The 18937-nt window shown below is 40.1% G+C and overlaps 2 protein-coding genes across 11 annotated transcripts; both read right to left on the minus strand.

Annotated features, from left to right (window-relative positions):
• Positions 1–1279: 1279 nt before the first annotated feature.
• On the minus strand, positions 1280–13589 carry LOC106741940. Of its 4 annotated transcripts, none has more exons than XM_014614391.1 (17): positions 12406–13589; positions 12202–12310; positions 9924–10134; positions 9533–9837; positions 9075–9146; positions 7968–8191; positions 7791–7888; positions 6865–7176; positions 6413–6799; positions 6098–6336; positions 5752–6032; positions 5522–5678; positions 4877–5079; positions 4662–4810; positions 4279–4590; positions 3038–3447; positions 1280–2962 (listed from the first exon to the last, which is right to left on the minus strand). In XM_014614391.1, exons 3-17 carry the CDS (start codon positions 10029–10031, stop codon positions 2389–2391), a joined length of 3831 nt encoding a protein of 1276 aa, XP_014469877.1. In that variant the 5' UTR covers positions 10032–10134; positions 12202–12310; positions 12406–13589; the 3' UTR covers positions 1280–2388. The 4 variants fall into 4 exon arrangements, with proteins under 4 accessions (XP_014469877.1, XP_014469879.1, XP_014469876.1 ...); XM_014614393.1 differs by having other exon boundaries at positions 12202–12320; XM_014614390.1 differs by lacking the exon at positions 12202–12310.
• Positions 13590–14037: 448 nt separating this feature from the next.
• LOC106741941 (diphthine methyltransferase) lies at positions 14038–17160 on the minus strand. 7 transcript variants are annotated; one of them, XM_014614400.1, is made up of 4 exons: positions 16239–17156; positions 15990–16119; positions 15339–15472; positions 14340–14448 (listed from the first exon to the last, which is right to left on the minus strand). In XM_014614400.1, exons 1-4 carry the CDS (start codon positions 16849–16851, stop codon positions 14432–14434), a joined length of 894 nt encoding a protein of 297 aa, XP_014469886.1. In that variant the 5' UTR covers positions 16852–17156; the 3' UTR covers positions 14340–14431. The 7 variants fall into 7 exon arrangements, with proteins under 7 accessions (XP_014469881.1, XP_014469886.1, XP_014469885.1 ...); XM_014614399.1 differs by lacking the exon at positions 14340–14448 and adding an exon at positions 14706–14821 and having other exon boundaries at positions 16239–17158; XM_014614396.1 differs by lacking the exon at positions 14340–14448 and adding an exon at positions 14729–14923 and having other exon boundaries at positions 16239–17160.
• Positions 17161–18937: the final 1777 nt, after the last annotated feature.

Raw genomic sequence — 18937 nt, forward strand, 5'->3', positions numbered from 1 at the left:
ATATATATATATATATTTTAGTAATTATTTTATACGATGATACATGACGTATCAGCCGGATATCTCAGTTTCTTGCACTTTTTATAATACAAATTTCAAGATTACGAAACCGGATTATGTTCTTCAGGGGAAACTTAAGAATAAAACTGAATGTAGCAAAAAATTTTGTACATGTCATTTCTCACTTCCTGATGTCATAAAACAATATGGCTGTCCGAGAAGTAGCCGAGCCTTGAAGCCGTGGCTTCCCAGCCAATTAGATGGTTCCCAAGTTAATTTTAGAGGCATTTTTATCGATTAAAAAAAAAAGGGTTCATAATATTACGCTCGTTCTACACTCGTTATTGTAAGCACCCCGGGCACAGACATGCACAAGTCTATTCTTTTCTGAAGTCTACACCGTCACACCTTTTGCCCTCGAAAGAAAATGTGCGGCCATCCCTCTCGAAGGAAAACTGCTCAAATGTGAGGATCGAAAATAGATTGAGAGTGCTAAAAAAAAAAAAAGAAAAAAAAGAAAAAAGATTTGTAATGAAAGAGAAAGCAAAGACATCCATTTTAGACTGCTTTTGTTTGCAATGATTCTTGTTACTAATTCTCGTTATCGTAACATTGACGTGTTTGATTGAGTAGTTCGGCCATCGATGCCAGTTTGAGTCGTATATTTCTTTTTGCTCCGAACAAGGCTTAGTCGAGTGTCTTTGAAACTTGCGAATAAACCGATCAACACGTTCGTGTTGAGTCGATGAGATCGAAATTGGGGAATAATCTGTTCGTATTACAGTAAATTTTATTGAGTTTGAATAGTTTCACTATCCTGTACTAATTAGCAATGTTGCATCACCGGAATTCGCTATTTTGTACCATTATCTACAATGTCTTAATACACATTCACTTTTTAATATGGTTTTTTCATTAGTCCGTAGCGCACGCTATCGATCGATCAATAACGTCTCGGAGACATCGGTGAGTATAACATCTATTGCGATTTTATTAATAAAATAAAATGTACATTGAGACGTCGACGGACATTATAAAGTTAAACGTTAAATATACGTATCCGATCTCGAAACGAATTATACAAGAGTTATATTCGGTAATATAATCAACCGGGAAAAACGTGATTAATACATATTATTATATATAATTATATAAAATCATATATGGATTTTGCCCACATATCCGATCACATATATGATCATATATGTCTATATGAAAAAAATGATGTTATGTCATTTATCAACATCATGTGCTGTCAGAAGCATAAGTAACAAGAAACATTTACTTCGATTGTATTTGCATATAATTTGTATACAACAGTATTTTATCGTTGTGGACATATATGATGATACATGGTTATATATGGTCATACATAAGCAAATTTCATATATTATCTCTTTTCCCGGGAATTTATATTATACATCGTTAAATTATACGTAAGACGTAATCGGTTGCGTCAATCGCTCTTACAAGTTATAAGGATTACAATTTTATGATCGACTCGGATGAAATTATTGTAGTAAGCACATCCTATTAGTGTCTATGTAGTGTATACGTTATATGAATACGTTAAATAAGAGCGTGATCGTAAGCATAACTTTTTTTTTTATACGCGACGAGCTGTTTGCCGTTAGTATACCGTGAATAACGGAAAATTTATCCAGACTAATATTAGATTAACAAGTTTTATTTATACAATTAACTATCTATATACAGTATATATGTTAATATGAATGTCGCATTTTCCTCTTAACGCAACGTTAAGGAGAGGTTGTCTTCTAGTCTGGTTGCACTAAAATTTGGAATATATATTTCGTTTTCTCTCTATAATCTTCTTTCTTATAATAATTTTAAAAGTCGCGACTTCGTTATAGCGAAATCTTTGAATCTTAGTCACTTTATATCTTTCATTTTAATAATTCGAATCTGAAGACCCTTACACGAACTCCGTTGTCGACATAAACTCGACAAGTAATATTTATAATAGACTTTTTCAGATAAAATTTCGATACAACAGAAATGGATTACATTTTGTCTCAGTATTAATAATAACCGCAAATTACTGAGATTCGAGATTCGATAGTACTTATTTGTCGATGTATTATCTTCAAGTGTTTCGAATTTACATTTCTAATTAAAATTAAGAATTTACTAGTAAATTCTTAATTGCTTTCTTTCTTATATCGATTAATAATTTAATAAGCCCGTTGCTTTTACTCGAAAGTAGATTTTGCAACTTTAGCATCGCATGACTTTATCTGTGATGGCAAAGGGTAAGGCCCTAAAATCAGGTATTCACTAAAGTTGCAACTCTACTCTGTAGTATTTCACGTATAGTATAAATATGTCGGTGATAGCGATTCACTCGATATAACGGCGGATTTTAATTTAGACGGTAGTTCCATACGTGCTGAACATCACTCTGGTGGTATCTGTGTCGAGGGTGACGTCTTCCGGAGATGCCAGGTCAACTTTGATCGATCCAGAGTTGTTCCGTCTTCGTGTCACGCCACCGCCCCAGTTCGAGAGGGTCCAGTGGTAAGTTTCGCCTTCTTTCTTAGCAGTCGGCTGCGTTTCCTGAGCATTCTCGTTTTCTTTGTCCAGGCCGGTTTCAATGGAGACCGACGATTGTGACGCGACCGAGTCGAAACTGGAATCACCGCCGCCGCCCCGGTACCGGCCGACGCATTCCGTTGCCATCTCGCCAGGAGACTCCTCGATGGCTCGCAAAATATTCTGACACAGTTCGGAGTCAAGAGGTATCGGATCCTCCGAGTCGCGGTTATGAATGGTGACTGCTATATGAGCCGGATGCGGAATCGGCAGAGGAATTACCAGCTTCTCCGCGCTGTACGGACGAATTTGTCGTTTCCACGGTTGCCAGCGTCCTCCTTCCGTGCTGTTATTCGTAGTCATAGTACGCCTGCGGATCTTCGTAGACGTTAATAGGCCACTGGTGTCGCTGTGAAGAATCACCACGTGTTACGAGAAAGCAGCTTTACAATCCGGCAAATTTCAATTGACTTTAGACAATTACCAACGCTTGTCGGACTTTCTACTGTTGCTGGCTTGCTTAGCTCTCGGATTAAAAGCCGACACCTCTAGGTACGGACTGTGAACTTGAATATTTCCACGCGGCGCGTAAACAGCGCCGAGTAAGTCAGGCCCGTTAATGCCACCAAGCTCGGTACTATGCACTATGCCTGTGTATCGCGACAGATCGACTCCCGGGTGTGACTCTAATTTGAACTTGGTATCCGCATCGTCGAGCGGTTGCAGGAAGTCTAGACTGAAGATGTCGGCATACATAAGCCCGGCCAAGCCCGCCCAGTCGCATACCGCCAAGCCTTTGTTCTCCCAGAAATCCTCCTCGTTCCCGGGCAGTCTCGCGAATACGTGAGTAGGATAAAGACGTTCCAGCATCAGCGCGCCCTGCTGTATGACCACCTGTAAACATATATTGATGTGCTTCAATGTGAAGAAGGGCTTTTTCTTTTTAACCGGAGTTTTTATTTTCTCTCCAATGTTTATACAGAGAGCTTCTTAAGGTGGTAGCCTTTACAAACTCGAAATTTTCTTTTTTTTTTCCATAAATCGATAGTAAAACTCATGGAAAATATAGTCCTGAAATTACAAACCGAAGTATTTCGATAGATACAGCTCACGCTTCATGCAGGTCTCGCGCGGCGGTCTGTTTCCTGCTCTTGCTAGCCCTGAACTGGTGTAATAGGTTAGAGAGAAACAAAATATACTTGTCTCGCTCAAACTTATTTCAGCCAGTGCAGGAGTAGAAAACAGAACGTTGACCTCGGAATCTTTTGTACATTGTGATGATCGGTCTAGCCCCGAATTTCCGTTAGTTCGGACGTTAGAAGACATTCGGAAACGACAAAATGCAAAGACGCTTTACTTTAATCGGAACAATTTTAATAAATAGCCGTAAAATTAAGGTAATAGAAATCATGAGAAAAGATAGGTTAAAAGCGTAAATGACATTATCAAAGAAGGACGGATTAATAGCGAGAGGAATAGCCTATATATTTGTTACTCCAAAAATAGAAAGTACAACTTAGTTCAATTAAAGAGAGCAGACTGAAATTGATTCGCTTGGGTTCAGCACTACAACTGCCCACTGAGTACTTAATGAGCCCTTGGTTTTTAATCCATACTTTCAGATTTAATCGAGACTTGAGAGAACAAATCAATTACATCCGAAAATTCAATGAGCATTTAGCGCGTGATTTGTCCAACAGTGTTATGAAATGTTAAAACAGTTACCTTTAAGTCAAAGGTAGCCAACTTGATCTTACTCCTCACTGCGACGCCGAGACCCGTCTGTAGATTTTTTCTTCGTCGATCTAATTTCTCGTGTAGCACGGCAATTAAATCTTTGGCTTCCTTTTCTAACGATTTATACGGATCTTTCGTCTTGGCGAGACTAGCGGCGAACGGTCCGAAACAGGCCTCCACAAACTGAGTAAAATCTCTCTGTGGTTGAGTAATTAATCTCTCCGTTTCTTGTTGGAAAGCCAGCAATTCGTCCAGTTCTAATTTCGCTTCGAAAGCAGCTAATGCTTGTTCCGCTTTTATCTGTATGGTTGCAAAATAGTTTGCTTTATTAGATTTCACCTCTCGCGAGAATAATTTTAATCGACACTCACTTGATAATAATAATCCGAAGCTAGCCCTGGCCCGGCTATTCTTTTTACAACGAAGCTATCGCTCGCCGGTATCCGACCCCTGTTTTTGATCACTAGATGGAACATGACCGTATCCCAGAGTACTCCGATCCAATAACGTATCACAGCAACTGCGGAGTTGATTAATTTCAAACGCGCTTCTAAGTAATTTTCTACCGATAGAACGTCTGACTTACTTGTAAGTATCACGAATGATATAACGGGGCATAGGATGACGGCTACGAGTACCGCTGCTATAGGCTGCAAGCATCCCTGAATACCAATATTCCACACTAATGCTTCCATTACTACGAGATATCGATTACGACTCGGCTCAGGACTGTCCAAATCCATGATGAGAGCCATAAATGCGTGCAGCGTCAACGTGATCAGAGGCATCCTGAAAGAGCCGACAAGTATAAAATAACGGGAAGGATGAGCGATGTAGCCGCTCACATTGATTCTAATTTAGAGAGGAACGTGGGGAGCTAGACGACGGGAAGATTAGACTTTTCAGGATTCAAGCGGTGGAGATTCGCCTCGAACCAACCGCTCACCATGCCGAGAAGGGGAGGCGGCATCCTGCCGTTCGCCAGCTTTCGCTGGGAAACTTTTCAGTCTGCCAAGACCGAGAAGGGCCACGAAGGGGACGACCCCACGAGGTGGGGTTGGTTCGTGCGTATCGACCCAAATGATCCTACTGTGTTAGACATTCTCGACAGTACGATATACGCTTTGAAAGCCGCGGATATATGTGTCTGTCTTGTCCTCCCAGACCCATGATGACTCCCTCGTCAGGGTGATACAATGGCTGAAGAATGATCCTCAAGTGGGAAACTAACCACAAAACCGCGGTCAAGGCGACAATCAGCGACGCGACGCTCGCCAAAATGCATGCCACAGGAAACACAAACAGTATGATGAGCGTGCCCAGGAAACCCTTCGCACCATAATTCCACAGCCTGTTTAAATGTCTGGTCATACCCTTGCCAATGAATCCTAGGAGGAGAACATTTTCATAATGAACATTGCCCCGAGCACAACTGTGAACCTGTGAGGAAGAAGCACTCACCGGTATCCGGTTCAGTCTCAAAATGCGTTCGACTTTTACTGATGTGCCTCCAAAGCGCTATCAATCGAGAACAGAGAGTGGGCATCTGCGACGACTTTCTCGGAAACAGCGTTCCGTTTAGTTGACTCAATTCCAGATCGGGGGTAAACGGCTGTACCAGCAATAGAGCACGTATGGAGACCGGACTGCACCACGGTACAGCTACGCCCAACAAAAACATCGCATTCCATGTCCAACACCATGTCCTGGCGATGTAATTGATCCAACGCCACATCGGCCACCTTTATGAGGAGGATAAAGACGTCAAATATACAAGAATTTATATACTAACAACCTTGATTAATACCTTGTTGTGGTGGTGTGCAAAATCTCTCTCTCGACCAAGAAGACCGGTTGGCTGGGATCAGCACGAGGTGTCGTAATGGAAGTCGGAGTATTACTCAATACGGTTGGAATGATCTCGGACTGACCCTGGAAATTACGTCGTATTATCCAATTCTTTGGTAGCCAAATTTGCGTTGGCCATTGGAAAGTTCTCGTTGGAGTTTTCACCTTTCGCAGTTCTTTTAGAAGAACTGGTTCTCGCTGTAAAATAATTCGGTCTGGATGAAAAAAAAACTGAAGCAAATAATTGAAAACTAGAACGAAGCGCGTTATATACCTCTTTCATGAAAGTCAGATCACGGTTAAGGAAATATATAGTCTGTTGGAGATTCTGACTACTGCAAAGCACGAGGGCTTCCTCGTGTGCGCTCCACTCGCACTCTTCTATAAAGTTCTCCTCAGCCTCCCTCATGCGATCTCGCATCCATGGCCGTATTCGTGACAAAACTGGATGTTCGCTTTCCATACGGTGTCGCAGAGATTCTTTGGTTTGTGATAGTTTCCGTTGCACATTCTCCACTGCTCGGTGCATCAACACGACCGATTGCGCTTGTTGAACCAGCAGATGAGCGATCCCTTCGCCTAACGCAAGTATATCCGGATGCGACAGGATATTCGAGTACACTCTCTGCAGGTACTCGTGCATTACCGCTTCATTAACTTCCTGAATAACAAATAAACGTTGAGCATCGACACCATTTGCACAACTTGAATGTAAGCATTCCTCACTCGTTCTATCTCCTCGTCCGGCTTCTTTTGCGCTCTCAGTTCTGATATCAGTCTTTCTCGAAAATGAAGAAACCAGCCTCTTGTCTCTCTCTCCAGAATCGCGACGAGTGTCGGCAGAGCCTTCCTGATGATGTCCCTGCTGAATAATCTGAGATCAACCGCTGCTCCGCCGGGTGTGCCAAATACGAAGGGAATCGAAACGGGCAGTAACTGAGACGATTCTCTCTCCACCTCGAACTTCTCCGTGGTCGCCCGACGAAGTTGTTTACGTATAAATCCGCAAAGCAATTCCAGAGAATCTTCATATTCCGGCTGGAACGTGAGAGCGAGAAAAATTATCAGTGCATTCACGCGATCCAAAATCGCGTATTTTAGTGCGCGCTATAAGGCTTCTTCATAGCCCGTTCTTATACATAAAGATCGTCTTTTCTCGAGTCCTCCTGTACCTTTTACTGTAAATACGTTAATACTAGTTACTGACTGCTACACATTCTCTTACATAATTGCAATATACGCGTTAATGTAGGCGAAGACTTTATCCGAAAAACGAAAAATAATTTTACAATTTGCTAAAATTTTTCGCATATAGGTTTCGCTTTATTTCCAGTGTATCGAAATTAGCATCCCTAGCTCGAATACGCAACACACTTCACTTTCACATTTGACTATGTCTGACAATATTGCACCGAATTATGGGTGAGGGAATCACCACGCTTCGCTTTGGCTATTCTAAACGTTTCTTTATCCTCGGAACTACGTTTACGCAGTTGGTTCATATTCTATTAGACGCCATTCTGACTTTCTGCAGCGCGATAGCCGAGCTTTTTTTTTTCTATATATAAAAACTCATTTTTCAGAGTTTCGGTCAAGATTTTCAAAGTAATGTGAGCAAAGAACCGAGTCGACGACAAAGATAAACGTCTTACCCTGCAGACCAATTCCGCCACCAGATACCGACAACGTTCCTCCCGAATTTTAGCGTCTAGATTGTGTGCCTGGAGCGACGGCACGCCAATTATAATGTCTGCAAAGGGTATGTATGCAAACGTGCATGTATATATGATGCGGATAATACAGATGCGCATAAAGGATACAGAACTCACCGAGAAGTCGTAATAGTCCCGTCAGTAAGGCTTTGAGAGACTGCGAAATACTGAAGCAATGGGAAACTAATCTAGCTTTTGCCGTAACCACGAGAAATCTGGTCGCCAGAGCAAGATCACTGAGCAACGTGTCCCGCCTTCTGTCTCGGCCGCGCTGCAGAAGACTGCTCAATCGCCATCGATGAGTCTGCCCGGCGAAATTGATCGAATCCACTTCGAACTCTCTGCAAGAAGAATCGTCCATCATTCACGCGTGCCGCCAGAATGATTGAGATGCGATTTGTGACGGCCAAAATCATACAAAGCGCCGTATAATCTAAGAAAATAATTCCGGCAGTATTTCTCCTCAACAAATAAGGATAGCGTTATAACAACCTGAGAACAAAGATTATATATAATCATGTATAATTATATATAGTCATATGTAATTAATTTTGTCTCTACATGTGCACATACGAAAAAAATATTGTTGAATGAAAAGTAAAAGAAATATTTTAATTGAGTGTTTACATCGTATAACAATATTTTTTTAGAAATGTAGGATATATGTATATATATATAATTATATATGGACAAAATTCATATATAATCATTTTTCCCGGGAAATTACACGACGATAGGTTCACTCGCTTGCTAATTTCATCAAAGAGACGTTTACTCAACAGCGTTGCTAATCTGTGCTGTACCTGCCCGACTATAATCAACCTCTTTGACGATCAAGCTCATAGTTTCTTTCTTTTTTACACATAGCGATTATTCATATATATAAGCCCAATCTAAACTAAAAATAAAGAATACCTGGGAATATGATTATTTACAAATCGAGTGCCATGCGACAATCGTGATGAGCACGCGTTAGATACATTACACCAAACTCCAATCGCGCGAGTAATTGTACGATAATTCGTGTTTCTTTCTCTCCGACTCTTCTGTAAATGATCGTTCGAATTTAAAATAGCATTAATAATAGCAGCGGTGCGAATCATGCGGTGAACGATAATATCGCACGTGTCATTAGTTAGTTTCGAGGTCGTAGTATAACTTCACCTATTCGGTTATTTGTTTACGCTGTTTTTAACACATTTAAGTCGCTGGTATGTCACGTACCCGCATCTTCGAATGCTCTCCAACTGAGTGGCATTCAGCTTCTTCGGCTTTCCATATTTATCCTTGTGTAAGCTTTACAGAAATCGTTATTAACACATGAGATATACGAGACGATCGCTTTATTTTGCACTGTATGTTTGCGAGCACGATACAGAAAGCTCACTTTTCGTTCGGGATAACATCGCTTTTTAACGATCGTATTTAACGATCTCCAAATCGATGGCTAACAATAAAACCTGCTGAGAACGAGCTTATATATAGTACTAAAACACGTAATAATGCAATAATTACTTTAAGAAAGGATAAGTGAAAATATCCGAGAAATAACAAGCAGTCGATGGTTGGAGCAATTTTGGTATTTCTCAGCGTATATACGCTCGTCCATTACATTTCTCTACTGTCTACCGTGTCGCTATGATTACACTCAACAGCTAACGATCTTGAGCGAAACAACCTACCCCCGTTCTCGAATGCTCTCCAGTTGCTTGTTAGTCAGTCTTCTAGGCTCGCCCTTGCTGTCCATGGCGACGGCGTCCAGCTCGTCGAAGCTGGGTGCTACAAAAAGATCCCTCAAGTGGTATTTCTTGCGTGCCAGTGTGTCCTCACCCTCCGTGCATGAGGACAACGGCAGCGGCAGGACGATGGGGAACGTTCGCCAGTGATAGAGAAACTGCTGGGCGACCTCCTTGATGTTGTGCACCAATGCCTCGACCTCCGTTGGCGCACCACGCAGGTGCGACGTATCGAACTCCACCGGCTCTTTCTGCAAAACGAGCCAGCTAGCTACAAATTCTTGTAATATTACTTGCGCAGCTATTTTACCTGTGCAAAGATAAATGTATCACATACTTCGGGCTGGAGTCCATCTGTGTTGTCTCGATGGTATGGCTGATGGGGATAGGCTTGATGATTCGTATTGGCGGAGTTTGTGGAAGCTGAATTTAGATTGTGGGGCATCTCGCGCGTGAAAAGCGTGCGCGGCGGCTGAGGTCAGCTGCCCCGTATACCGACTATCTCCTCATATACCATGCTGCTGGTGGCCACCATTTATCATTCCACGCTGAAAATCAAGGTTCGCGAGCGTTAGGAAGACAGCCCTTTGATATTCGGTCTCGCGCGGAATCGTTGCTACCGATTCGGTAAAATTCGTGCTTACTTTAAAATCCGGCTCGCCTGTATAGCAACGGTGTTTTCGTTCGCGTGACTCTCACAATGTAACGTGATATTATACATGTAATAAGATCTTTTCGAAATGCTCGAAGGCAGTTCGCTACGCTGCCCCCACGATCTTTTGCGCTCGATGTAGTAGATATTGTAAACACTCAGTTCATATATTGTATTAAAGAACTTTCCTGATTATGATATTAATTTGATCCATCATCATATTTTCAGATTGCTCTGTATATTCATGCTCATCCCCTAATCTGATTCTTTTATTTTTTCTTCCTTTTCAAGAACATACGCGGAGGACAGTCGCACGAACGAATAGTAAACAAAAAGTTTCTTACACATTTTATTTTTTACGAATTTCGCAACGCATTTCATATCCAATAGGAGAATGTATTTCCTGAGAATAACTAAAAAACTAATTCTCCTATTGGACACGGGATGAGTTCAGAGAGACTTATATCAAAAAAATGTGTAACAACCTTTTTGTTCACTACTGTACAAATGATGACGACGAGAGGACAACGCCCCTGCCGAAGCAGCACTGACACGTCTCTCTCTTTTTCTCTCTCTCTCTCTCACATCGACAAGGATGAGAGAATCTGATTCGCGTGCTAAGTCGATCATCGTGTTGTAACGAAGTAATCGAGAATAAATCACTACGTTCAGTGCGGCTCGCCTCAGCGTGCACACACACACACACATACACGGCGGAAATTAACTCTGAAGCACCAGACTATGGGGTCCGGTGGACCGAATTCATACGCGCATATTTTTGCGTCGAAACATGTAATAGTAGACAGAAAGGTCATTTTTTGCAATATATCCCAATAGGAGAATTTGTTTCTCAGGGAATTCTATTGGATGCGTTGCGAAACATAAAAAAAATGTTTCCCAACTTTTCTGTCTATATATTCAAATTTCAATGAAAAAAATATTCTTCACGTTGATAAATGACAAATGTAGCTTCTCGTCCTTCCAAGAATACGAGTGTCGTCAAGGGATCGATACGACGAAATACAGATTGAAGCGCGAGGATGTAATCCGTCGAGGAGCGCGATCGACATCGGAAATTGAAAAGTACAGCCCGTAAAACTGTCACATTGTGTGAAAGACTGTCAAAATCGCGAAAGTCTAAGCGAACAGAAGGAGCATCTCGAAGGAGATGTGGAAAAATACGCATGCTCGTTTCTTCGAGCAGCATATTTGGCAACCCGTTGCCCAACTAACATTGACAAATGGTTAGCCAACCAATTTGTGTTGCTCGGATCTTTATTCCAAACCTTTTTATCGCGCAATTAAATGAATTTTATATGTTATTTTTTCATATGCGTTCTCTTAAGCCGGCTTTACACAATATGGCAAATGTAACGTAGGCGAATGTTGAGCAAATGTAACATAATGTAATAATATAACAAAAGTAATATAATAACATAGTACAACGTATATGATAAAAATAATTTCCAACGTTCGTCTACATCGTATAGAGCTTGGCTTTATATCATACACCAAAACTGATTCTAACGACAATACATCGTCAATTAAAACATCAAACTGAATGTTGGTACAAATCGCTGATAATATACGTTGACGTGACATTACAAACTGCACAATTCGCTTAAGTATAGACATAAAATTCGTCGAGTTCTGATGATAACTTTCTTGTACATGGAGAAAAATAGTACGATTAATAACTGAATTGTACATATAGAAATCGACATAAAACTATCTGAATGCGTAAAATCGTGCTATTCTAAAGCATCTCGAAAGTTTCTCATGTGACACTCCATACACAGACGGCGTGTTTAGCTATGTCGCACCGAGGTTCTTCGTCTCTCGCCGAGACAAAAAAGGTCGCGACATACAGTGTTGTTCCGCTCGAGAGCAAACGAGGAAGTTCGGTCGACGGAAGAAACGTCGGATAATTACACGCGAGTAACGCGGCCGAAACACATCTGACCTCGGCTCGGTTGGTTTTGCCGCGACGATCTATCGAAGCGAGGACACGCGCCAAATCGCTTCTAGGTCATTCCACAGGAAACCGTGCAACGCGCAGCCACCAGCTGATCCTGGAACGTCCTAATTCGCTTAGGAAAACGTAAAACGTTGCCACCTCTTCCTACTCGTTGTGGGGAAGGGTGTGGAAGATCTGAGGTTTACTCACCGTCACTTCAGTCCTTCTTCACCACTCAAGTCACGAATACAATGCGAGCACTGAATACGACGAAAACTGCCAAAATAGCCCCCTGCGAAGCAGCCGAGCGACGACGACTGATTTTTATCGAACCGTCCGCAGTGAAATGCAGCTCGCGCTGCGCTCGACCTGCCATCTCGCAGCTACCGCCCTGAACTACGAGTAGAACGTTACGTTGGAAAAATAGGATAGCAGTAGGATGGATAATTCGAGCAGATTATATGTGAAAATTGCGGCTGCATAGACGATATTTACAGTGGAAAATCAACAAAATTCCTTATTTGAAATTTCATGATGTTCAGATTTGAATTTAGAATTACAGCAAATTCGATCATTCGCATTGCACGCATTAGTGCACACTAAAGGCCATCACACAAAAAGTATCAAATTACAATGATATATATATATATAAGCACACTTTGACGATGAAATAATTAATGTATATTCTGCTGAATAACGAGACAATATTATTATTAGATGTTTAATTATTCCAAATCAATACATTCAGTTGCTGCTATTAAAAAAAAGATCATATATGAAATTTGCCCATCTATGACTACGTATAATCATACATGTCCACAACGAAAAAATATTGTTATTCACAAATTATACGCAAATACACTCAAAGTAAATGCTTTTGGCTACTTGCGCTTCTGACAACATATAATATCGACATTTAATTAAATGACAACATCATTTCTTTTCGTATAGACATATATGTAACCATATATGACAAAATTCACATATGATTGTATGTAATTATATATAGTCATATGTAATCATTTTTTTCCGGGATTTGAAAATAAAAAGTTATATAACTAAAATATCATAACGATTATATATTCCTAAATGGCTAAAAGTAGTACATATCGCAAACAGCATGCTGGATATTAACAAAACCCCGACAGTAATTGAGCATGGTTTGCCATTTCAGCTAGCGTTGGCAGAAATGCAGCAGGAAACGAGTGGATTTTGCCAACAAAACAACAAATATATCGACCCACACTTTATCTGAGAAACGTCCTATAGACATCATTTTTTGGGGGACGTCGCAATAACCGTAGGATATCCTAAGATAGGCGCCCAACTTTGTTTCTTTCTTTTCGTATATCTCGCGATTTAGGGTCGTCGTTACGCGATGATCTCTCGCGTTTAACCCTTTTGTTGGACGACACCCTGTCCCTCTTATCGGCGAATGTCTGGTCGAGGTGTTCTTCGCACGCGCGAAATCTTTTCGCTCGCGGACGTATATGCAGTCGCAGCTTATATTTCTTTATTGAAATAAGTGCTTCATGTACAATAGCCTTTAGCATGCGCCAGTCGGGTGTTCGAATTCAGTTAGATTTAAACTGTATACGACGTTACATTTGTAAACACGCTTCAGCTAAAAAAGGACTTACATCTAAATTGAAATCTAGGCCTTTTTATCTGAAGCAAGTTTCAAATAACGACTATTCATATCTATATGTAACTTTCGCAAACTTAAAACTTATATATTTCGCTAACTAAAAAGTATGTTGGTTAAAGAGACCGGTACATCAATTTTACTTAATTATTTTACTGTGTGTGTAAAAAATTTTATATTCTTATAAAATCTCTATGTAGACGATAAAATATATAGGACTTTATTTGCATTAAAGAGATCAATCTTTGTTATAGGAGTAAATCGCGGAAATTTTAAAGGCATGATCATAGAAAGAACAGGTGCCTACCAATGCGCCAACATCACCTTTGGAATCGCGTATATTTAAAGCAGATATGCTCTCCTTCTCCAAATATGACCAGTCGCAGCCATATGATATGCTTTCATGTTCGTTGTATTCACTGACGATCGCCGGTGACTCTTCGTTTCCGCAGTCGACAATTTTAAAACCGCCGTACATGCAAGCAGCGAGTAGGTAACGGCGCGAAAAAGGATGCCACTTCAAGCGCCAGATTCCGCCGCGAAGATCAATCTCCGACATCGGGCGTTTTAAGTTCCTTTTGTCCCATAATCTCAGAATTTCATCATAACTGAAACGTTCGGTCGAGAGGTTTATGAATCAGGGTTAGAAATTGCCAAGTTTCTTAGGCTCGTATTAATAGTTTGTCTCATGTGAAATATTTTAATTGAGACTTGAATTCATTTGAATCGCATATGATGTTACATCTGTAATCGCAATAAAACGGAAGGATTGAAAAATCCTACCTGTCAATTAATTATTTCCGTTGGAATCATGCTCTCCGTTAATGTTTTACTATCAAAACCGTCCACCACAACCCTTCTTTGGCAATATAAATCACGTAATGTAATGTATGCTTTTGTTCTCTCCGAGTATCATCAAATAAAACGCATATGTCTCGCGCAGACGTCAATTAAATGTCAACGCAAGAGGTTTAAGTTCGTCTAATTTGAGAGAAGTTTCAAGTAACTACTATTAATATTTTGCGCTCCGTATTAAATTGTGCTCTCTAATCTTTAAATTAAGCCTACATGACACTTTTTCGACTGCAAGTAAATAATAAAGTAGTAGTCAGTATGCAAAAAATTTATTAAAATTAAAACACATTTTGGTCATAAAAATGAGGTTTTTCTCTTACCATTGATATATAATAAATTACAATTTTTGTATTTGTTTTTATTTCAGATAATCAAAAATAATAGTTTTTTTCTAACTGGCAAACGTGAGCGCATATTGATCTTTCCCATATAGCACAAAGGCTCGCAGTAACATTGTTGCAACATTGCATATTGCAATGCGATATTACAAAGACTTTGCAAAGATATTACGTTGCAGTATTACTTCTACGATGTAACAATATTTCAAAACATGACTAAAATAGCATAATATTGTAATGTGCGTATATATTACGGAGTTGTGTTCTGGTATTAGTATTGAAAATTTATAGTTAATGTTACGTACATTGAATTGGTTTATCGATTACATTCCAAACTGCCAATTTTCGGCTTCGCTTGCTGCTATAGGCGGGAATGCTTGGCCTATGTATATATTTGTCGTTGAGCCTTAAAGTCAAACTTTTAGATGGCGTTAAAATACTGTTAAGAAATTTAACATGGGAATTTGTCATCCTTGGCCGAAACTTAATACAAGTCTAAGAGTTAAGACTATTAATTAGTTGTTACTTGGATCTTCTATTGATAATCGTACTTGTCTCCTGTGAGATATTTAGATCTGAACTTAGATCCGAGTTCTTCAGATGAATTTTGACATAAACATGGCACTACATTTGTGATTTAACTGTAAAACTCAGAGATCTGAGTATTTTGGGACAAATTTCAAATAATGAACTATTAATATAGATTTTAGATCTGTATTTAATAGTTCATTATGTTAATAATTGTTACTTGAAATTTGCCTCGGATAAGATACTCAAATTTGATGTTAGAATTAGATGTGTTCTTCAGCTGAATCGTGATTACGAATACAACGTCGCATATATTATATAAATTTAAACAAAATATTGAAATCTAACTTTAAATGCAGATCTGCAGTCTCTCACATGGGATAAGTTTCTAATAACTTTAAATTTAATGTACTCAAATGTTGTTTCACCTTCCGGTTACGAGCGAGAATTCTGCGTTAGCGTTGCTGTGGATGCTAGTCACACCGGCGCCGTGCGCTCTGTTGCAAGCCACAGGTCCTATTCTGCTATCGAAAGCTTGAAATTTGCAATCGTCGCCTCCTGAAATTTTACGTGCATTGTTGTTCGTGCATTTCTATGGATGATTTTCACTTATTACAGTTTGAAAAGGATAGTTGAGTAAGGTAGGTAGGTGCAAATACTGTCAAATTGTACATTACCAGAATAGAAAGAATTCGTTTGCCAGTAGTCGAAAGCTGCGATCCATGCCTCAAAGTCATGCGCGCACCACGACGAGTCTCTTATTAAATCATCCCCGAGCAGTGTGAAATGTGATACCCATCCTCGAGAGTCGCTGACGATGATATGTAAGCTATCGGCGATACGCGTGTCGGAAACATATCTTCCTGTGGACCAGTCCAAAGATAACGCCAAGATATCGTCATCGCTGATTTTTTGCTCTACAATTAATTTTAACATTTCGGTGCCTCGATCGCCCATCAGTCGATACACTTGCAAATATCCGATGGAATTGACAATTGCGAGCAATATTCTATTCTCCTTATCTCGGCAGTGCAGCCACTTCATGTCCAATACGGCTGGGACGTCTATTCGTTGTAACGTCGTTAATTTCCCGTCGTCCGTCACACGGAACGCATAAATCCTTCCAAGTCGTTTCAATGCATTCTTCGTTATCGCCTTCTCGTCGTTTTCAGTCAACTGATAAGTTCCGCATACTACTACATCCCGAAATGGCTTTACAGGACACCATTCGACAGAGTCCGCTGAAAATTCGGTGTCGAATGTGTCCAAAGTGTGGAAAATTATCGTCATTCTTCGAAAGTTATTTGAAACAATTCAAGTAGTTTCGCTGCTGATTGTCGAAGTTATAACAAAATTACAGTCGATTATTCTTTTTACATTCAACCGTGATCGATCGATTTCTCACTGTTATGGCTTCTGCCCACAGAACACGATAATGTTTGCCGCGAGGCAAGGAGCGTGCTGTTTTTCCATTAGGAAAACTAAAAGTTTATCGCGTCGCTTTTTACCGCGCGCCAAGCATCGTGCGGGCAGAAGCCATTAACTGCCATATTCCTACGGCCATTGTAAAATGGTCATTAAATATAAAATCCATAGAGATATAAGAATAGAGAGAACAAGCCTGTAAGTGGAAGTTTTAGAAGCAAAGAGAGAGATGGATGCCGAGTGTCCTACCTGTCTCTTTCTAGTCACGCGCTGGGATTGGCTGCCGCGCCAACGACGATATAGCTATACATTTTTCTCCATCCAATTCAAAGAAACTGTCATTGCTAAAATGATCACTGCAAATATATGCTGTTTTCACTTCAAAATACAAAGGTAGTTGAAGTATATTCAACCATTTACGTCTACATCCTTCGGTAGCCTATAACATTTACATATTTTTTTAAATGTAGGAAAAAATAACATATAATTATTTGAGGTTACGTATTTGTACTTTCTTACGAGTGAAAACTGCGGTTACATCCAGAATAAGACTCCGCCTTGCATTTCAAACAATGCTTCATTTTTAAACAAATCGCGTTCAATTATTATTTTGTTAACGTTCGAATATTTAACGAATTTTAATTCTACACACATGTGCACGCATATTTACAAAACGAAATTTTAGTCTGCTTTCTCCCCTCCTGACGTCGCGTGGTCGTCTTGGCGGCTCATTGTAACAACCAATCACAGCGCTCGACTAGAAAGAGACAGAACACTCGGCATCCATCTCTCTCTTGACTTCTATCACTTCCACTTACAGCATATATCCCTTGTTCCCTCTATTCTTATATCTCTATGATAAAATCCGACTATTGATGCGTTCGAAGTAACGCACTATTTAGCGTATTCTAACTTTGTTATACATCTAAAGAACGATTGACAGCGCGGCGCTCCCAGTACGCACCTTTAATGTTATTATACCAGTATTATAGACGAGCCTTCGTGTAAGTTTTGGTCAACGATAGGTATTTGCTTTAAGAAATTGATCAATCACAGCCGAACATATGGAGAATAATCGACTGTGATCACATTGATCACTTTCCTAAGGCTTAGAGCTTAAATTCTCATTGTAGAGTCCACTTTAAGGGGGAAGTCTACTGTAAAATTTTCAAAAAATCAATTTTTATTTATTGGCTTAAAAAATACTTTGCACCCTCTAAAATAAGGTACATTAAGTGTTATATCCGGCTAAATTTTTCTTCATTGAAATTTCGACCTTTTACCGAAGCGCTCCGAAACGCGTACCTGCGGCAAATTCCTATCTGTTCAGCGGGTACAGCGTAGTGACTTGCAATTCAATTTCTAACATTTCTAATACTCCAAGTCGATCAACAGATGTCACTAGGTATATTTTATAGTCAGTTAAAAGCGATTTCAACAGTAAGAACGCCGGTAGTGTGTAATTTTAAGGGCCAGTGTGTCGAACAGCTGTGATCGTTTCGGCGTTTCCCGCGTGGCTAACGTATAGTTTTTATACTTTTATCAAAATGAAGCCTGCTTCTTTCGACCGAAAGGGTTCACGCGAAACTCCCGGACGACCTTCACGACGTAGGAAAAGACCGCCGCCACCAAATCGCCATACGATGGAGAATGAAACGGAATCGACAAGTTCTTCCGCGAAAAAATTAAGAATGAAATCGGTGGAAGTGGAAATTAATAATGGCTATGGATACCGTTTGATTGAATTTTTATTCTTGTTTCAAACGCTGAGTGAAATGATCATGTGCAAAACGTGCGGTGGAAATGTGACTTTTTCGGAAAGTAGTATCCGTGGACTTGGATTCAACTTAGTCGTTAAATACAGTAATTGTGAACCTCGAGCATTTTCAATGAAGGCTACTCCAGTATCCTCAAAATGATGGACGTTATGAACATCAAAATTGGACAAAAC

The sequence above is a fragment of the Dinoponera quadriceps genome, unplaced genomic scaffold (genome assembly GCF_001313825.1).
Source record: "Dinoponera quadriceps isolate SergipeBrazil2010 unplaced genomic scaffold, ASM131382v1 scaffold458, whole genome shotgun sequence".
NCBI lineage: Eukaryota > Metazoa > Arthropoda > Insecta > Hymenoptera > Formicidae > Dinoponera > Dinoponera quadriceps.